This window comes from Papaver somniferum, chromosome 7 (genome assembly GCF_003573695.1).
Source record: "Papaver somniferum cultivar HN1 chromosome 7, ASM357369v1, whole genome shotgun sequence".
Lineage (NCBI taxonomy): Eukaryota > Viridiplantae > Streptophyta > Magnoliopsida > Ranunculales > Papaveraceae > Papaver > Papaver somniferum.
This window is the reverse complement of record NC_039364.1, coordinates 77,779,415-77,799,951: the sequence shown is the minus strand read 5'-3', so window position 1 is coordinate 77,799,951 and position 20,537 is coordinate 77,779,415. Positions and strand designations below refer to the sequence as shown.

General features: G+C 37.4%; 2 protein-coding genes across 2 annotated transcripts; both read left to right on the top strand.

Moving 5' to 3' along the window:
- The first annotated feature begins 5,743 nt into the window (after nt 1-5,743).
- LOC113297695 (MAG2-interacting protein 2-like) lies at nt 5,744-17,135 on the top strand. Its single transcript, XM_026546259.1, has 12 exons — nt 5,744-6,088; nt 6,206-6,254; nt 6,365-6,538; nt 7,141-7,345; nt 7,580-7,779; nt 8,002-8,971; nt 9,349-10,283; nt 10,448-10,536; nt 10,759-11,118; nt 12,308-13,541; nt 13,713-13,972; nt 14,396-17,135. Exons 1-12 carry the CDS (start codon nt 6,005-6,007, stop codon nt 17,042-17,044), a joined length of 7,209 nt encoding a protein of 2,402 aa, XP_026402044.1. The 5' UTR covers nt 5,744-6,004; the 3' UTR covers nt 17,045-17,135.
- Nucleotides 17,136-18,234: 1,099 nt separating this feature from the next.
- Nucleotides 18,235-19,941, top strand: LOC113297694. Its single transcript, XM_026546257.1, has 3 exons — nt 18,235-18,391; nt 19,085-19,244; nt 19,394-19,941. Exons 1-3 carry the CDS (start codon nt 18,313-18,315, stop codon nt 19,641-19,643), a joined length of 489 nt encoding a protein of 162 aa, XP_026402042.1. The 5' UTR covers nt 18,235-18,312; the 3' UTR covers nt 19,644-19,941.
- Nucleotides 19,942-20,537: the final 596 nt, after the last annotated feature.

The following is a 20,537-nucleotide window of genomic DNA, read 5'->3' as shown; positions in this document are numbered from 1 at the left end:
CGTTTGTCGATGTTCTTCTGCAACTTGGTCGGTTACTTCACCAGCTAGTATGGAGGTTGAAGATAAAGAATTATAATTCAAAAGTGATTCTTAGATGGACTTTAATAGAGCAATTGGAGTTTCGAGCAACTTATCAAATATGAGATCTCTTTGTTGTGATTTAATAAGAAACATTACCATGCACATGTTATGAAAGTCACCGAACAGATCGATGATGAACCTGATTTTTACGATACAAAAGAATGATATTTCTCATGATGAAGATGATTGTATTGATGTTGTTCGATCTCCTATTCTCGATGATGCAACATAGGCAGATGTTTTCAACCCAATTACATGTTATATGGTTTCACATAGTTCTAATGGATCATAAAGTTATGTGATGGAATATTAGGGGTTTGGGACAAGATGATAAAATAACTGCAATTAGGAATATAATTAGGAGAAATAATGTGACAATTTGCTCAATTCAGGAGTCAACGAAAGAAATTGTTGATGATTCCTTTGTCAAGGCTTTGTGGGGTGGTTGTTGCAATTTTTTGCATTTACCTTCTGAAGGTGCGTCTGGGGGTATCATAGTAATATGGAAAGAATGGATAGTTCAATTGCAAGATATCTTCTAGGTGCCTTTTCTCTGACAATAAAAATTTAAGAATAGTTTTGATAGTTTTGAATGGTTATTCACATCTATGTATGGAGCTTCTGATGGTGATTATTATCGACAATACTAGCAAAAGATCTCTGACATTAGGTTACTTTTTGATCAACATTGGATATTAGGTGGTGATTTAAATATAATTTTAGCTTAAACTGAAAGAAATTGTACTGTTAGTAGAAAATATTTCAGAAAGTTTGTCCAGGTGGTAATTTTACCTGGACAAACTCGGAACAACCTCTTATTTTAGTCAAGATTGACAAATTTTTAGTCTTTGAAGATTAGCCGTCACATTGTCCGGCTATTATGCAAATGAGATTGAAAAGATCCAATTTCATATGATACCCCCATTCTTCCGTGTTTCAATTCGTGTTTGAAATTCAAGGATCCATTCATATTAGATAATTTCTTATTACTTCGTTTTTCTTTTCTTCCTGATTTGAAGATTTGGTGGCACTATATATTTGCTAAAAAGCTTTAGTCACTAAAGTATTTTTTTTTTATTAAAGCTTGGAGAAAGTCACCGGGAGAATTCCACTTCGGACTGATCAATAATTGGAAGAACTTATATATATACTCCTGGGACATTAAAGAAAAAGATAAATTTCAACTATCAACTGCATATGCGGTTGCTAGGAAATAGGCAAAAGTTGAGCATGTTGTTTTATCCTTGAATTTAGCTCGAAAATGGAGTAAGAGAGCAAAGGGAAAACAAACAAGGACAGAGAGAAGAACTCCAGGTATTTACACCAAATTGCTAGTTTCAAATACAATTGTAGTAATATAAATTATGTTTTAATTAATGGAGTTATTTGTTATGATAAACAATTTTTTTTTCGAAAGCTAAGGTTTTTCATACTTCATTGTTTTAGGGAGGGCGTGCTATTAGGCCTAGATTTGATGAGTTTGAGTTACCTTCACTCTCTCTAGTTGACAAAATTTCATTAGAATAACCTTTCTCGGAAGATGAAATAAAATAGGTTATTATGCATTTTAGCTTGAACAATCCACCGGGACCGAACATCTTCACTGTGGAGTTGTTTAAAATTTTATGAGAGGACATCAAGTCTAATATAATGTTAGTAATCAAGGTATTTGAAACTAGGGGTACTATTGATTGGAGACTGAATTGCATGAACTTGAAGTTTATCCCAAAATGTAATGGAGCGGTTTCTTTTTGCAATTACATACTTATTATCTGATAAGAGGAGTCTATAAGATTCTTTCTAAACTACTAGCTGAAATGATGAAAACAATAATGCCTTCAATTATAAACAACTTTCAAGGAGCATTAATTTACGAAAGACAAATAAATGATGGAATTATAATTGCAGTTGAACTAATTGATTCAAGATGGAAGTTGAATAAGTCGGGCATTATTTGCAAAGTAAATTTTGAAAAGACTTTCGATAATATAAATTGGAATTACCAGGATATTGTGATGTTAAGGTTTGGTTTTGATAATATGATGATGGGTTGGACCAGATGGTGTATCTTAATTGTAATATTTGATATTTTGATTAATGGAGAGGCTATTAATCCTTTCAATAGTCAAAAGGGTATTGGACAGGGGATCCTGTATCCCTTTTTTATTTATCACGATTGCTGAAATTTTGTCGAAAATGATATAAAAAGCTGTTTCTTTGGGTTTTCTATCTGGCTTTCAAGTTTCTAATAATGGTACGGTGGTCAACCATCTGCAATTTGCGGATGATATAATGGTTTTTCTTGAAGACTTAGAAGATCACATTCTAAATTTGGAGATGATTCTCTTTGCATTTTAGTTGTGACAAGTTAGAAGGTCAATTTCAGCAAGAGTGCGATAACGGGTATTGGTGATCATAATGCTTTGAACTGTACAACTTATTTTGGTTGTCAGTTAGTAGATTTTCTTATTACCTATAGGGAACACCACTTGGCAACAAGTCAACAAGTAAGGCTATATGGGAGGTGATAATACACATGTGCCAACTAAATCTAAGTACTTGGAGAAGGAAATACTTGTCTAAAGAGTGAAAACGCATTATGATGAACAATGTTATAACAAGTATACCAATTTATTACCTTTCCTTGTTACAGATACCTATAACAGTTGTGAAGGAGATAGGGAAGATAATGAGAAATTTTCTCTGGGGTTCTTCGGCAACTTGAAAAAAGAGAAGTTGGGTGGCGTGGTCCAGAGCGGCTATACCAAAATCGCATGGTGGCATTAGAATTAAGAAACTCAAATTGGTAAATGAATCTTTACACGCTAAGTGGATCTGGAGATATGTTAGTGAGAAAGGTGCTTTATAGAGACGAATCATTAATGAGAAATTTGGAGGTAACTCTTTTTTTTTTCCTAAATAATTATTCTAAAGTAATTGGTCGTAGTTTGTGGGTTGGATTCTCAAATATAAAGCTCATGTTAAGGAAAACTCTTCTCTAATCCTCAATAATGACACTAATATTCTATTTTGGTATGACAAATGGGTTAGCAAGTGTTTCCTAAAAGGCAAGTTTCCAAGTTTTAAGTTTTCTAGATTCAAAACTCATCTATTAAGGATATGATTTTTGATTAAAGCTTGGAATTTTAACTTTAAAAAAAATGTAAGAGAACAAGTAATGGGCGATGTGGATATATTGCTTCAGTTGCTATAGGGTTTTGTTACTACAATTCATAATAGTGTAGCTGATGATGTCAGGAAGTGAAATTTTGCAGCTTTGATTTTTATGTGGCTAATTGTTACGCTTGTAATACCCCGATTTCGGCAGTGGTTGGCCGAATAGAATATAGGTAATGATTTGTCCTTCCCTAACACCAAGGCCTCTTCAGCATAACTGGCCTCAGAGTTACCAGAAAACTCTGTAGTTAAGCGTGCTCGGCAATCCAAGGATGAGTGACCTCCCGGGAAGTTACTGTCGGATAACCGTAGCGATGCTCGTTAAAACCCCCACATTGCTGGATAACCGCAGTGGTGACCTCCCGAGAATTTATTGTCGGATAACCACAGATGCTCGTTAAAAGCCCCATATTGTCGGATAACCGCAGTGGTTAAGTGGGGACAATACCAGTGGAGGGACAAGTCATTACAAATGGTATCAGAGTCGATGAAGGGTCACATGCCGAGGGTGGGAAGGTACACTGGACGAGGTTGGTCCAGGTGCTTCTCGTGAGGCGCAGGGAACGTCGGAGATTTTGGCTTGTATACATATATTCCGGAGCCGAGGACGGCTCCAATTTAAGGTGATGGTATTGTAATACCCCGATTCGGCATTGGTTGGCCGAAAAGAATATAGGTAATGGTTTGTCCTTTCCTAACACCGAGGCCTTTTCAGCACAACTGGTTCCAGAGTTGGCAGAAAACTCTGCAGTTAAGCGTGCTTGGGCGGGAGCAATCCAGGAATAGGTGACCTTCCAGGAAGTTACTACCTGATAACCGCAACGATACTCGTTAAAAACCCCACACTACCGGATAACCGCAGTGGTTAAGTGGGGACAATATCAATGGAGGGAGAGGTCATTACAACGCTTCTCTAGATGTGGACGTCTTCTTGGATTTTTCATTTAATCAGGTATGAAATCCCAGAATACCCCTGAAAATATCTTTTCTAGTTTGGTGTTTGTCATAAAAGAACACCAACTCTATATTTCCACCTAAAAGCAGGTGAGGTTAATTCCAGTACTTGCTGATTAGGTGATGTTGCACATGAGACCCAAAATCACCTGCTTGCCTGCAAAGATGTGACAATATTTTTTAGATAGTTTTGGAGTTAAATAGGTGTTCTCGGAAAGTATAAAATCTAATATCTGGGAATGGTCGAACAAGAAGAATAACAACATGATAAAGAAGATATGGAGAATTCTGCAATTTGCAATTTGGTGGACTATCTGGAGAGAGTGCAATAGTAGTCTCTATAACAACAAGAAAGAATTTCGATCAACTAATAATGACGATTAAATGTAATATTTTCAGTTGGTAGGCAGCCTTTTTCGTCCTTTTAATTATTTCGTGTGTGTTATTTTTTAATTTGATAGCCAGAGACATGTGGACAACTGATAAACGGCTCGTCAGTGTTTCCATTGTATTGCATTTACTATTAAATCAGTTTATTTCGAAAGCAAGCAACATCTTCAACTGTGTGATTTACAGACACTTGAGCATTTCAGCCTTATGCACCAATATTCCTTTCAATTACTTCAGCCTTCGTTCTTTTCTTATGCTTGAAGTTGGTGAAACCAAGGTTGGTTAATTAATCCTTTGGATGTACACATTAGAAACTTTATATTCTTTGAAATACTCCCTCCGTCCCACTATTAGATGTCCTAGTTGAGGTTTGCACAATTCTTAAGGCAAGGGATGAAAATGAGTATTTTTATTATTTTTTACAATTATACCCTTATGAATAATAACTTGTAAAATTTAGAAATGATTTATCTCTCAAACTATAACATGGATTTTCGTAAACTTTGTATCATCGAAAAGCATTTTAAAACACCTACGTAACGAGTATAAACAAGGATATCAAATTATACTTATTTCTTATGCTAATAATAATCATTCAAAAGGATAATTTTAGAAATGTTCCCTTGTTAATGAGATAGGTCAACTAATAGTGGGACAAAGTTTTAAACCAAATAGGTCATCTAATAATGGGACGAAGGAAGTATTACTAGTAACTGGTGGATCAACAACCTAATGAAGTGAACGTTGGCAGAACAATATCGTACTTGATTCAATTAAGGATGGTGTCCAACTTCTAGATACTTGTAACCCCTAAATTACTTTTTCTGTTTTCATAGATATTATTGCTCTGGTCTAATTCAGATCGAGGTGCAATAGAAACGACACACAAAGATTTTGTTGGAAGGACTCGGAATCACACGATTCAAATAGGACAAATAAATATGTTAACAGATGGTGACCGTCGGCTCACTCAATTGGTATCACCCCGCTATACAAATCATGCGGAATCATCTGCATGTGTGCTTTACAAATTAGAGTGTAAACGAGGTGTAAGAACCTAAAGGAATGTAACTGATACTTCCGAACTTTTAAGTTTTAACTGGTTTTACAACTCTTTTATTCTTTCTCCTCCTCATTCTAGATTCCCCCTTTTCTTTCTTTCTCGTTGAAATTGTCGTCAGAACTTCTTTTGGTGTTCAATTCTAAATCTGATCACCCAAGTACAAGAAGCCAACGATGATCTAAAAAAAACCCTCCATAACTCTCATCTCACTCTCAGACACATTCATTCAGGAACCCTCATCTTCATGGAATTTCGATAGGGTTTCTGGAGACTTCTTTTTTCTTTCTTCTTTCTAGCTTTTTTTTGAAGCGCTTCTGTTTCATCTGTTCGAAATCGATAATGGGAGATAAAATTCAAGAAGTACTATATGAAACACGGCATCACGCCAAAGGATCATTTTCTTCTAACTATCCTCCTCTTCAGGTGCTCAAATTAATCCCTCTTTTCTTTAATTTTTGTCCTGAATTGATCTGGTTGTTTATTTCTCTCCTGGTTTTGTAAACTAATTACACCTTGATTTATTGGGCTTGGAAATTCTAGCAAGATGATAGTGCTAAAGGTGGTTTACTTTCATTGCTTTCTGTTCAAGGTAGGCTTATTAGTACTTTACTCAACTTTACATACTACTCTCCACTTCTATTACAATCTCATGACTCGTTTTTGTTGATTCCGAATTACTACTCATTTATTGAAACGAAGGTGTAAAACGACTTAAGGAGAAATGGGATGAACTTAAAAACCCTAGGAGACAGAAGAAGTGGATGTCCTTATTTGTATCTTTTGGAGGTGAGTATGTTGCTGTAGCTTCTGGAAACAAAATAACCATCTTGCGGAAAGATGATGACTACAAGGAACCCTGTGGCATTTTTATTGGTATGATTTCATTCTTCTCTGACAAGTGATGTTATTTAAGTTTAAGTTGTAACTATAGATCGTTAGGTTATCATACTGGTTGTTTTAATTTGAAGGTCTTTTGACAAGACATTTTACACAACTATGATATTCAGTGGAAATGCTGAAAAATCAAAATAGAGATTAGTTAGCCGTTGAGGTGGGCTATCCAAGAAAGTTGAAGCTAGTCTTTTTTAAAGTTTTCAAAGTGTTTCGGAGACTAAATAACTCTTCTTCTTGTTAGGGCTGCCACAATCTATAACTAAATAACTCTTCTTTTTTCCTGCTTGAGTTGAGGTACTTTGTCGTACTTTCGAACTTGAGATATTTTGATTTTTTTCAAGATATTTCCATTGGATCATTCGCTCTCATTTATCTTAAGGTGTCAGTGAATTAGCTTGTAAACAAGACTCTGGCTACCAACCTTATTGTAGAGTCATTGAATTATTTGTTAAAAGAGTTGTGCCCCCAGTCTGATTGAAATGGATAAGATTAAAGTTGTTTTCGAGAAAAGTTGATTGTTGAATTGATTTTCTTCCTCATATGCTCAATGCTACAATTTCTAACCTATACAAAGCATTCAGGTCATAATAAGCTTGCAACGTTCACATATGGAGCTTGGTCAGATATTCATGATGTTCTTGGAGTTATTGATGAAACCGATACATTCCATCTTATTAAATCAAATGGAGAAGAGTTATCAAGAATCACGAAGAAGCAATTAAAAGTGTCGATGGCTATTAGGGGACTGATTGTTCAGGGTGATCTTGATGGCCAGCAATCTTGCTTGTAAGTGTTCATTTTCCCACAGCTCCCTTTGCAGACACCTATTATCATGACCCCCCCCCCCCAAAAAAAAAAAAAAAAAAAAAAAAAAAACAAAAAACACTGGCAAATACGAAAACCGGTGTAGTCATCGAGGTTTCTGCACTATAGTGGAAGTTATTGGCAAATGATGTACTATGTTAGTACATAGAAGTTATGTTTTTGTGCTTGATTGAGGGTGATATTGTCTCATTGCAGCTTCAGTGTGCTTACCTCGGACGGATTGCTTCATAGTGTTGATGTTAGGCAGGACCCAAGTGAATCTCTTACATCCTTGCGCACTTCAAATCTGAAGACTCAATTCTCCCATGGAATTTCATGTCTTGATTACCATCCGGACTCCCAACTGCTGGTTGTAGTTGGTTGTCCTGATGATGTTAACTCTAGAGATATATCTGGTATAGCTGATTACTCAAGTCTTATATGATTATAACTCCTTCGAATTGTTATTAATTGATCTTCTTCTTGTTTCCTATGTATGCTTCGTTGGATAAAAGGCTTCTGGGCTTTTGTTATAGATGTTTTATCCATTCAAGCTCCTTGGAGTTGACATGTGTTTCAGACATGTTATTTGGCATTGTCACGCAACTAACCCTGGCTGTTTCTCTCTCATCTTTCAGGAATGTATTGTATTTCTTTATGGCGTATAACTGGGAGCTCAAATCCAGGACTAGTGTTCTGTAGCCCTCAATTTGAAGGTTTATTTTCCACAGTGAAAGGTTGTATAGATCCGTTGACAAACCCAAAGGTGGTTATTTCACCACAAAGCAATTATATTGCTGCTCTTGATATTACAGGAAAACTGGATGTTTTTAACCTAGTCGAAGAACAATATGCTATATCCGTCATTACTTTTGATGGAAGCAGAGATCGCTTGAACGACATTGCAGATTTCACCTGGTGGTCTGACAGTATTCTTATTCTAGCGAAGTTGACTGGTGTAGTTACAATGCTCGACATTCTCAGTGGTGCGAAACTTATGGATAGTGAGCCAATATTTTCTATGCCTGTTCTAGGTAGAGTGCGACAATGCCAAGGATGTGTTTTTGTTTTGGAGAGTTTATCATGCGAGGAGAGAGCTTCACATGTTGAGAGAGAAACCTTAGAGATGGAGAATAAAAGGAAGGGCAAGGGCACTCAGGATAGGCTCAATCAATTAGACATTGGTAAACTTAGTTGGAACCTGATATCCTTTTCAGAGAGATCTGTTTCAGCAATGTATAGCAGTTTAATAAGCAATCAACAATATCAGGTTGCTATGGAGTTTGCTGAACGCCATGGACTGGATAAAGATGAAATCCTTAAATCACAGTGGTTGCTCTCTGATCGAGGAACAAATGAAATCAATAGATACTTGTCAAATATCAAGGATAAGGAGTTCGTACTGTCAGAATGCATAGAAAAGGTAGGACCAACAGAGGATTCTGCCAAAGCTTTAATTTTTAATGGGCTTCGTATTACAGATAGTTACAAATTTTTGGAATCAGAAGAGAACGAATCTGGTAAAATCTGGGATTTCCGGATGGGCAGGCTTCACCTATTGCAGTATAGAGACAGGTTGGAGACTTTTGTTGGGATAAACATGGGCAGGTAATAATCGCTGCATGGCATTAAATATGAATATGGTTCAGAATTAATTGTACATTTGATTTCCTTCTGCAGTCTCATGCTTTGGCATGTTTCAAAGAGTCTTAGTACTGTTGACATTAACCTTTTATGTCATAACATTATAGTCTACTCTATTATAGGTTTCTCCTCCATCGTTAAATAAACTGGGTTTTCTGTTATCATTTAGCTTCAAGCTTTTAACATATTCGCGGGCTGGTTGGAAGTGCCAGAATTGAAAATAATTTGTTTTGACTTATTTGTCTATTATATCATACTTTACATCTCTTTGACATGATTAGTCAGTGGCTTATGCCTATCCATCTCGTGATATCTACTTACTAATACAACTCGATTTTCAGGTTTTCGATGCAGGAATACAACAAATTCCGAACTACACCTCTCAGCGAAGTTGCTGTAACTCTTGCTGAAAGTGGAAAAATTGGGGCCTTAAACCTACTTTTCAAGCGTCATCCATATTCCTTGGCTCCATTTGTGTTGGAAATTTTGGCTGCTATTCCTGAAACCATTCCAGTTAAAACCTATGGGCAGCTTCTTCCTGGAAGATCTCCTCCAGCAACTATTAATTTGAGGGATGAAGATTGGGTGGAATGCAAAAAGATGGTCAATTTTATTAGTGAGTTGTCTACCAATCTAGGTAATATTATCACAATCAAAACTGAACCCATTCTGAAGAAAAACCCAGGATATTTTTGGCCGTCTGTAGATGAACTTTCCTCGTGGTACAAGACTAGGGCGAGAGACATTGATACGTCTAGTGGTCAACTAGACAACAGTGTTTCTTTGGTGGAATTTGCCTGTAATAAAGGCATTGTGGAGTTGCAACTGTACCATAGGGAGATCTTATGTTTATGTCAGCTAATTTATTCTGATGAAACTGACATGGAAGATAGCTTCACTATGAGTCTTGTCTCATGGGAAGAATTATCTGACTATGAAAAGTTTAAAATGATGATTGATAGAGTCAAAGAGGATAGGGTATACAAAAGATTGAGTGACAAGGCTATTCCTTTTATGCGGAGCCGTGCGCCTCCCCTGGAAGCTAGGCAAACAGAATCGTTTTTGGTTAGATGGCTGAAGGAGATAGCTGCTGATAACAAATTAGATATATGTGCGACTGTCATTGAGAATGGTTGTGGGGATTTTGGAACTGGTAGCATTTTCATCGATGATGTCGAAGCTGTTGAATGTGCCTTGCAGTGCATTTATCTGTGCAGTCTCACAGATAGATGGAATACAATGGCGTCCATTTTGTCAAAGCTTCCAAAACTCAAAGGTAAGTCAAACTTAATCTTGACAAACTCAACAAATTGTGAAATACCTTTAAGATTTAGATTTCTGAAATTGCCTGATTGGGCCAAGTTACGAGTTATTTCTGAATGTGATGAATCGGAATCTTAGAATTTTGTACAAGGATGTAATAAAGGTTATGTGTGGCAGATACTAGCATAAGTGTCAGTGGCCTAGAGAAAAGAGTACTTGCTGCAGAAGGCCATGTTGACGCAGGGAGACTCTTGGCATATTACCAGGTTACGTTTCTTTTTATCCACTCTCTTTCGTTTGAGGACTCCAGTTCTTTAGTTGGAAAAGGCTGTGTTATATGCAATTGTTCATTTGGTCTTTGTGACAAGTCTCAAGTCATCAAAAACCAGAGTAATTCCTTGTCATCTTGGTGTGGAATGGAATATTCCAATCTCCGGAAATGGATTATTTTGTGTGAAGTTCTAACTTTTTATGGGTTGATATTTCAGGTTCCGAAACCAATTAAGTACTTACTAGAATCTCAGTCAGATGAAAAGGGTGTAAAACAGATTCTTCGTCTTATTCTCTCTAAATTCGGCCGTCGGCAACCTGGCAGATCGGATAATGATTGGGCAAACATTTGGCGAGATATGCAATGTTTTCAGGAGAAGGCATTTCCTTTTCTGGACTTAGAATATATGCTGATGGAATTTTGTAGAGGACTGCTAAAAGCTGGGAAATTTTCCCTTGCAAGGAACTATTTGAAAGGAACCAGTACAGTGTGTTTGACAACAGAAAAGGCTGAAAATCTTGTTATTCAAGCTGCAAGGGAATACTTCTTCTCAGCTTCTAGTCTTGCTTGTGCCGAGGTGAGTATTTTAGTGCACATTTTACTTTCTTTCCTTGCATGTAATCTTAGATTGCATTGGTAAAGTTAAGTTTCTAACTGTATCTCATCATTATATGAAATCACGTTTTACTGATTTTGCTTCTGTTCTAGTTTATCTTTTTTTATAATTAATATATTTTATAGCTGGTATTCTGGGAGACTGGGAGTTCCTTGCCTTGGGACAAAGAGAAACTAGAATACGTCAATCATCCTTAATTGTAACATCATCTTTTATTGTGGTTTCTTAACTTATGCAAACCTCGACTGTTCTCACCAATCTTATCCATTTGGTATTTTACCATTTTTACTCCTAGAATACATTCTTAATTTACAGAAAATCTGGCTCAAGGACCATACGTCACACATAGTTTTTAAGCAGAAGTAACTTCATGTTAGTCTAAAGGACCATATGCATGCGTGATATTGTAATTTTATTCACGAACACTGGATTTCATTCATTTGAAGGTCCGCATCCATTTAGTTTCATAATAGTCCTCTGATACTTTATCATCACAATACGTATGCATCATTTTGGTTGCATACTTGTTTTATGTTATTTTTTTATCCCAAGCCCAAGTTTTTTGTTACAGAAATAGGTGTGCGTAGGTGCGTACTTGATTTCTGATTGTATTTTGCTCATAAACGGTAGATTCTATTCTTAAATAGCCATCTTTTTGATTGCATACCGTTTTCTGATATTTCGGTTCATCAAACCCAAAAATTTGTTCAGAAGTAGGTGTGCATATTTTAGGTTATTATTCATCAGCACTAGATTTTGTTCGTAGATAAGTGTTCATCCTTTTTAGTTACACACCTGTTGAAAGAGATAAAAATATTTTGATTTAATATAGATCAGAAAAATGTCAAGCATCTATTGCTGTATATGAAGGTCCTTTTTTTTTAAGGAAATCATACTTGCCTAAAAAACTACAGACATCTTTGAAATGGTCCTGTACCCCAATTAACACGTTAATTTACTCGTCCCCGTGTCTCCCTTCCCTTAACACTATCTATACTAACTTTATATTTGTAAGTTAATCTTACTCCCAAAGAAGCTTTCAGCACTATAATCTTAGTTATTTTTTCTCTATCTTTTCTTCTTCTTCTTCTTCTTCTATTTTTTCCCCCTCTGTTTGATCGTAAGAGAAATGTTATGATGCTTCATCCAGATCTGGAAGGCCAAAGAGTGCTTAAACATCTTTCCAAATAGCAGAAATGTCAAAGCTGAAGCTGATGTTGTTGATGCACTCACAGTCAAACTTCCAAATCTAGGAGTAACTGTTCTTCCGGTGGAGTTTAGGCAAATAAAAAATCCAATGGAAATCATAAATAAGGTAATTACCACTCAAATTGGAGCTTATCTTAACGTAGATGAACTCATCGAAATAGCCAACCTTCTCGGATTACACTCCCAAGAAGACATAGCAGCTGTGCAAGAAGCAGTGGCAAGAGAAGCCGCAGCAGCTGGTGATCTACAGCTGGCCTTTGATCTTTGTCTTATTTTAGCAAAGAAAGGACATGGGTCTATTTGGGACTTATGTGCTGCAATAGCAAGGGGTCCTTTCCTTGATAACATGGATAGTAGCTCACGAAAGCAGCTTTTAGGGTTTTCTTTGTGTCATTGTGATGAGGAGTCTATCAGTGAGCTTCTTCATGCATGGAAAGATTTGGATATGCAAAATCAATGTGAGACACTTGCAAAGTTATCAGGAACAACTCCTCCAAATGTTTCTGTTCAGGGTTCCTTACTGTCACATCCAGTTCACAGCAACCAAGATATAGCGAATATGAACGATTGCTCGGCAGAAGCGGAAAATTATGATGATCAAGAAATTAATCTGCGAGAAATCAAGAACCTTCTGTCCACTATTGCAAAAGATTTATCTGTTGAGGATGGTAACAGATGGGACTCTCTTCTGGAGAATGGAAAAGTTTTGTCATTTGCTGCTTTACAGCTACCATGGATGATCGAGCTGAGTAGGAAAGAGGAGTGTGGAAAAAAGACGGCCTCTGAACCAAAGCCTGCTGTTAGGAGGCGGTGTACAACTGTTAGAACACAATGTATACTGACTATTTTATCTTGGTTGGCAAGAAATGATATCGCTCCAACTGACGACTTCATGGCGTCTCTAGCAAAATCCATAATGCAGTCCCCAGTTACGGAAGAAGAAGACCTCCTTGGGTGCTGCATCCTCTTAAATCTTGTGGATGCTTTTCTTGGAGTGGAAATAATAGAGGGGCAGCTTAAATCAAGGGAAGCCTATCAAGAGATCTGTAGCATCATGAACATGGGTATGGCGTACGGTTCATTAAACAACTCTGGTGCCCATCATGCAAATCCTGCTAAGAGAAGGGAGCTGTTGTTATGCACATTTCAAGAGAAACACTTGCCACTGAGTCCAGGTATATGGTTTAACACGATTGAGGAGAATTCAACCCTCCCAAGTATAAATCCATTAGAATCTGAGGTGTTCCTTCTAGTTGTCTATTGCCTCTTCTTTTTAACCTAAGAATAGGACCTTTTCTGTTTCTTTATGAGTTTTTTGTTTTCTTTTTCTGATTTCTGTGAATCAGATACAACGGATGGAAAAGTTCAATCCACATTTTGGAGGGAATGGAAGTCAAAACTAGAAGAGCAGAAACTGTTTACAGATCAATCAAAAAATCTGGAGAAAATAGTGCCTGGAGTAGACATTGCACGATTTTTGTCAGGAGACAACAAATACATTGAGAATGTTGTGTCCTCCTTGATTGATGGTGTGAAAGTAGAGAAAAAACCCGGTTTGAAGGAAGTGTTAAAACTAGCTGGCACGTATGGCTTGAATTGTTCTGAGGTCCTCTCTCTCTCTCCCTCCCTCCCTATCTATCTATCTATCTATCTATCTATCTATCTATCTATCTATCTATCTATCTATCTATCTATCTATCTATCTATCTATCTATCTATCTATCTATCTATCTATCTATCTATCTATCTATCTATCTATCTATCTATCTATCTATCTATCTATCTATCTATCTATCTATCTATCTATCTATCTATCTATCTATCTATCTATCTATCTATCTATCTATCTATCTATCTATCTATCTATCTATCTATCTATCTATCTATCTATCTATCTATCTATCTATCTATCTATCTATCTATCTATCTATCTATCTATCTATCTATCTATCTATCTATCTATCTATCTATCTATCTATCTATCTATCATTACCGCTAATGCCTTGAAAAACTATTTTCTATCTCACAGGTGCTGTTGGGATATCTCTGTTCTGCCCTTGTTTCTGAAGTTTGGTCAAACAGTGAAATCATCTCAGAAATTTCAGACCAGAAAACGGAAATTCTTTCTTGTGCCGCTGCATTAATTGGCACCATATCGTCCAATGTTTACCCTGCAATCAATGGTTGCAACAAAGAGCGCCTCTCCTACATATTCATCCTTCTCTCTGAGTGCTACTCACATTTAATAGATACCGAGGAGCGGCTGGTAGATTTACAATCTGAATCTGACCCGACAAATATACTTTATATGCAGTTAGCCGAATTTTATAAGACTCTTGACCAAGAATGCAGAAGAATATCCTTCATCAAAAGCTTGAACTTTAAAAACATCACAGTGTTAGGTGGTTTGAATGCTAGTTATTTTAATGAAGAAGTCTACAGTAACATTGATGAAAATACTGTTGAAGCATTGGCAGAAATGGTGGGAAATCTTGTTGGCGTCTTTCCTGATTCCGAACTTAAGGGTCTGATATCAAGGAAATCTGTTTACAGACATTATGTATTAACTCTCCTGACAAGTTTTATGACTGATTTCAGAGCAAATATAGATTTTTCAAGTCCAGAAAATTTCCATGGATTTCTTAGTGAACTTGAGCAGAATTATAGTTGTGTCAGGAACTACGTTAGAGCAATGTCACAGGAAGATGTGTTTGACATTACGCAGCAGTACTACATGTCAAGTCTCCCAGTTGACTTTTCTTCTGAGAGTCTACCTGGCGGCGACTCCGAGTGGCTAGATTGCCTTATATCACTTCTGAAGTTCTGGATTAGTCTGGCTAATGATGTTCATGATAGTATATCTTATGACAATGTTGAAGGAAAGGTCGTCAAGGTCAATGCAGAAACCCTATCGCAGTGTCTCAAGGTTTTCATAGAACTTCTAATGGAGGATAAAATTTTTGTGGATCAAGGTTGGAACAGTATCTCAAATTATGCGAGACATGGCTTGGGTGGTTTTCCTAGTGAAGCTCTCGGACTCTGCAAATCTATGGTGGTTTCTGGTTGTGGGTTTAAATCCATTTCCCTTGTATTTACTGAAGCTAAAGGCCTTTATCTGACCAATTCAGGATTAGAGTTAAAAGGTAGACGAAGTGTAGATGGTGCATTGGATCTTCCCCATCTTTATGGAAATATATTAGATTCAATGTTGCTTAACTTGGAAAGCGAGTCTTGGGATCGCCAGAACTTGCATCATTTGCTTTCAACTCTCAGTAGATTGGAGGGTGATCTGGAGGCTCTGAAATTGGTCAGGTATGCAGTTTGGAAAAAACTAGGAACATTCTCTGATAACATGCAGTTGCAAAGTCATCTCAGGGTTTATGCACTAGAAGTTTTGCAGTCCATCACAGGAAGAAATCTGAGGGGTCTTCCGGCTGATCTGCTTTCCAATATTGAACCATGGGAAGGTTGGGATGAATCATGCTGTTCTATAATTAGTCACCAGGCTTCCGATCAAACAGCATCAAATCAACCCGATTCAGCGAACAGGTTTACCAGCAACTTAGTTGCCCTTAAATCGACTCGACTTGCAGCAAAAATTTCACCAAGTGTCGAGATTCTTCCAGATGATCTGTTGAACCTTGAATCTGCTGTAACTTGCTTCATGAGTTTATCTGAAGTTGCTAAAAGTGAAACCCATTTCGAAGCTCTGCAACATATTTTAGAAGAATGGGAGGGACTTTTCGCTAGAGAGAGAATTGTAGAAGAAGTTTTAGAAGAAAAAAACCCAGGTGAAGAGTCTGAAGTTGGAAAGGGAAGTTGGAGCGGTGATGAGTGGGATGAAGGATGGGAAAGCTTTCAGGAGGAACAACCTGTTTTAAGAAAAGATGAGAATGAGGAAGCTCTTTCGGTTCATCCCCTTCATAGTTGTTGGATGGTAGTTATGAAGAAATTTCTCTCGTTAAATCAATTTGCTGACATTTTGAAGGTGATTGATCAATCCCTGTCAAAATCTAATGTCATCTTGTTGGATGAGGGAGATGCACAAAGCTTGGCTCAGCTTCTTCTTGGCATAGATTGTGTTGTTGCTCTGAAACTAGTTCTTTTACTGCCATACCAAGCCATTCATTTACAGTGCTTAGATGAACTGGATGTTAGGTTGACACAAGGGTCCTTGAGTAAAACTGGCGGAGACTTTGAACTTTTTAGCCTCTTTTTGTCGTCAGGAACTATCTCAACCATCGCCTCAAACCCTAAATACCGTGCTACTTTCTCTTACGTATGTTACTCTGCTGGACGTTTTTCTCATCTTTGTCAGGCAACTCGATTATCAGAGCTCAAATCTAGAGAGAGACAAAAAAGTAGATCTGAAGAAAATGACTCGACTGTTTTCAGAACAGTTCTATTTCCATGTTTTGTTTCAGAGCTTGTGAAGGGTAAGCAACCGGTTTTAGCAGGATTCCTTGTTAACCAATTCATGCACACAACCACTATCATCAGTGTCATTAACATTGTTGATGCCAGTCTCAGGAAGTACTTGGAAGGGCATATGCAAATGCTAGATGGTTCTGAACATGATGTAGGAGATACAGGCATATGTAGATACTTAGGAAAGACAATTTTGGGATTGAGAAGCAACATGGCAAGTTTGATTCAGTCTGCTTTGTCCTCCCTTTAAGTGGGATGTAAAATGAGGATAAGTTTTTTTGTCTTTCTTTTCCTTATGCGAGACATAAATAAAAGCAAAATTCAAATGAATTTTTTCGGTCTTTATTCTGCCAACCCGAAAAATCTTTGGCTGTGTAGAAAGTTACTACAACAAAACGTTCCTCTATATTTTATTTGACTCTGAGAGCGTCCACAGTGGTGCGAGCATAACTAAAGACCAAAGACTAAAAGAAAAGATCAAATTTGGGTTTAGTCCGTCCTGTGACGTAGCGGGTGACGAGTAAATTTGGTCGCGCGTTGATATAAAGTCCGCTTCATCGTCCATCGTAGATAAAGATTACGCCTGGCATGGGGCGTTGATAAAGATAACGCCTGGTATGGGGCGTTGATAAAGACAACGCCTGTATGGGGCGTGAACTATAGCAACGCCTGGTGTGTGGGACGGAGATTATACGTTGGCCCGAGTTCAAAAAAAAAAAAAAAAAAAAAATGGGGCGTTGATAAAGACAACGCCCCAACCAAAGTTTTGTAAACTTTTCAAATTTGGGTTCATGACTATATCAACGCCCCATTCAAATTTGGTGTCCGGCGTTGATTATACCAACGCCCCATCCAGGCGGACATTATACCAACGCCCCATGCCAGGCGTTGATTATACCAACGCCCCATTCAGGCGGACATTATACCAACGCCCCCATCCAGGCGGACATTATACCAACGCCCTGCATCAGGCGTTAACTTTACGAACGCGCGGCTACAGGCGGACATTATACCAACGCCCGTCGGGTAGACGGACATTATATAAACCCCCGACTATATTTGGATTTGGTCTTAATCGCCGACCAAATTTGGTCCGAGTTTTACTCTTTGATCAAATTTTGATCGATGCTCCGTCCCATTACACCAGCCCACTCGACATCAAATTTGGGTTTAGTCGTCCAGTGCAGTTGCTCTGAGCTCACAGCACCTAATGTTATTTGCTGAAACTTGCTGGGGGGAGAAATTGCAAATACGCTAGTAAAATGATCTGGGAATCCGTTGCGTTTCTCTTCATTTTTCACACATTAAAATTCCCGGTAAGGCATGAAAAAAAAAACCCGGTAAATCAGCATCTCACACGTGAGACTAGGCGTGTCGCACAGCTAGCCATATATTTTTTTCTCTTCTCACGTCAACAGGAATCTATTTTATTCATTTCATCTTCTCTTCAGAAAGTTGGAATATCTGAGATGAATCTATTTTCTCTTCACTTCAGAAAGTTGAATTTTGTAAAACAAAATGGAAGGATTACCAACAGATTTGTGTTTGAAGATTTTTTGTTTTTTAAATCATCAAAGTCTTGCAACAGCTCAACACGGTAATTCAATCCTATACCAGTATTACAGACTTGTCTTCTTAAATTTTGTATCATGGAGATATCTAATTGTTAAATTAGATATCATGGAGATATCTAATTGTTAATTCTTAAGTTTATGAGATGTGATCGACTTTTTGAATTTCGATATATAGGTTTTCATTTCTGTGTAGAAAACTGAGATGGTTCAGTTGAATTATGCTTGTCCAGAGAAGACAGATTTTACGAATATATGATTGGTAATTTGATAGACTTGACACATAATTCATCCATGTGACCATTAGACTGTTCCAAAATTTCTTCTTTTGTGTTAGAGTAGAAGGTTACTAGCTTCCAATCTGGAACCTCACGGGTCTATTGAGTTTCCCTGTAATTCTTCAATTTCATCTCAGATATTCCAATTTGCTTGACCTGAATAAACCACTAATATTATTACTTTTTTGATAATAGGATTATGTCTTGTTAGAAAGTAGAACTGTAATTGAAAAATAAGATGGACAAAAAGGACCTTTTATTTTGGACGAACCTGTGTTATTTTGGATTCATCCCTTGAAGTTCATGAGGGTTAGTTTGTGTTTCAAGCATGTGCAAATGTTTAAGAGTTCAGAAAATGTTTGGAAAAATCAGATTAAAAGGTGAAGCCTCATTAGCAGATAGACTCAGGTTCAGTATTTAAGGCTACTAGTTGTTTTTCAGTTAGCAGGAAATGGAAGCACTTGGCATCCCAGAACATTCTATGGTGCAATTTATTCAAGGAGAGGTGGGGAGATGATCAAGCAGCATTTTATGCCCCTACTGAATCCAAAACATGGAAAAATGTGTACGAAGTTCAGGATCGCTGTGATAGAGTTGGATTGTAAGTTGAAACTTTTAATGTTTGTCATTTCAGAATATAGTTTGACTTCTTTAAACTTGGATTCACATATTCTTTGTCTGTATGTTTTTGTTATTGTGTGTCAGTATGTCTAATCACAGGGGTAATCTTGCTTCCCCTATGTATTTCAGGGGACTGAAGATCATCAGAGAAGGTGGTGACTATTATCTTGTTCGCCAAGGTGAGATCCAAAGGTATTTGGGTTCGAGGAATGATGAAAAAGATGCGAATGATCACTCCAAATGTAAAAGAGGTCGGGTCACCAGTGAAGGATCATTTGAGGAAGATCAACCGTGTCTGGGTATTCTTGACAAAATTCTCTTTTTCATGGGTGACCTAGAAATGGCAGCAAGTGACGCAAAACGGAACAGAACTCTGTGATGCGAAGCAAAATTTGTTTTGGCATGATGAAATGTGAAATCCAGGTTGCGCTGATGGGGAGCAACAATGTGCTGTTAACTTCGGAAAGGTTTTTGAATCTTGATGGTGCAACCGTGTTATTTTCTTTGTGTTGTTGTTACCAGATTGCTTGTATGTATGCATGTATTTAAGCTGTGAAATAAATTTATTCCAATGTTTTATGTCATGTGAAAAGAAAAGTCGGTCATTGTTGATATTCCGTTTTGTTAATAAACAGATGATCTTTGAAGTTGCAATGTAAAGTTTTTTTTTTCCTTTTTCTGAAAATGTCAATAGTTATCTAAATTATCCAAACACTGGACAGTGTAGCAAGATATCTTCATAAGTAACTGCAAACTGTAGTAGGAAACGACCATGTAGTGTGCTTGTCAATCATGCATAAGCTCAGTATCCTCGCATGAAGGAAGAATCTAATATCTTGAGCTCTCCAGTTTATGGACAAGCACTGATTGCCTTCACTTGAACATGCTGGTACTAAGTTCGACAGTGACAGAGTCAACAAAAAGATGTGGTACCTTAGTGTCTCATCCGCATCAAAGCCGCAAGGAGGGGCCCCCCTTTAGCATCTAAGGCTCATGTTGCCCATCCAAAATCAGCTCGGAGTATTCTTCAACCTGAATACGAACCAGCAAGATGGCATGATCCATAGTATTATCAGCATCCATATATGAGCCTAGTATGACCGGCTTGTCAAGCGGCCTAGTAATAATGCGCAATAGTTGTGCGTTATTGGCAACATGGCACATGCCAGAAATGCGGTGGCACATTCTGAGCTGCAACTAGGCAATGACATGTGCCAAACTGGGTTTGTATGGCAAATGATGCGAGATTAGCATTAAGAGATGCCAAATGAGT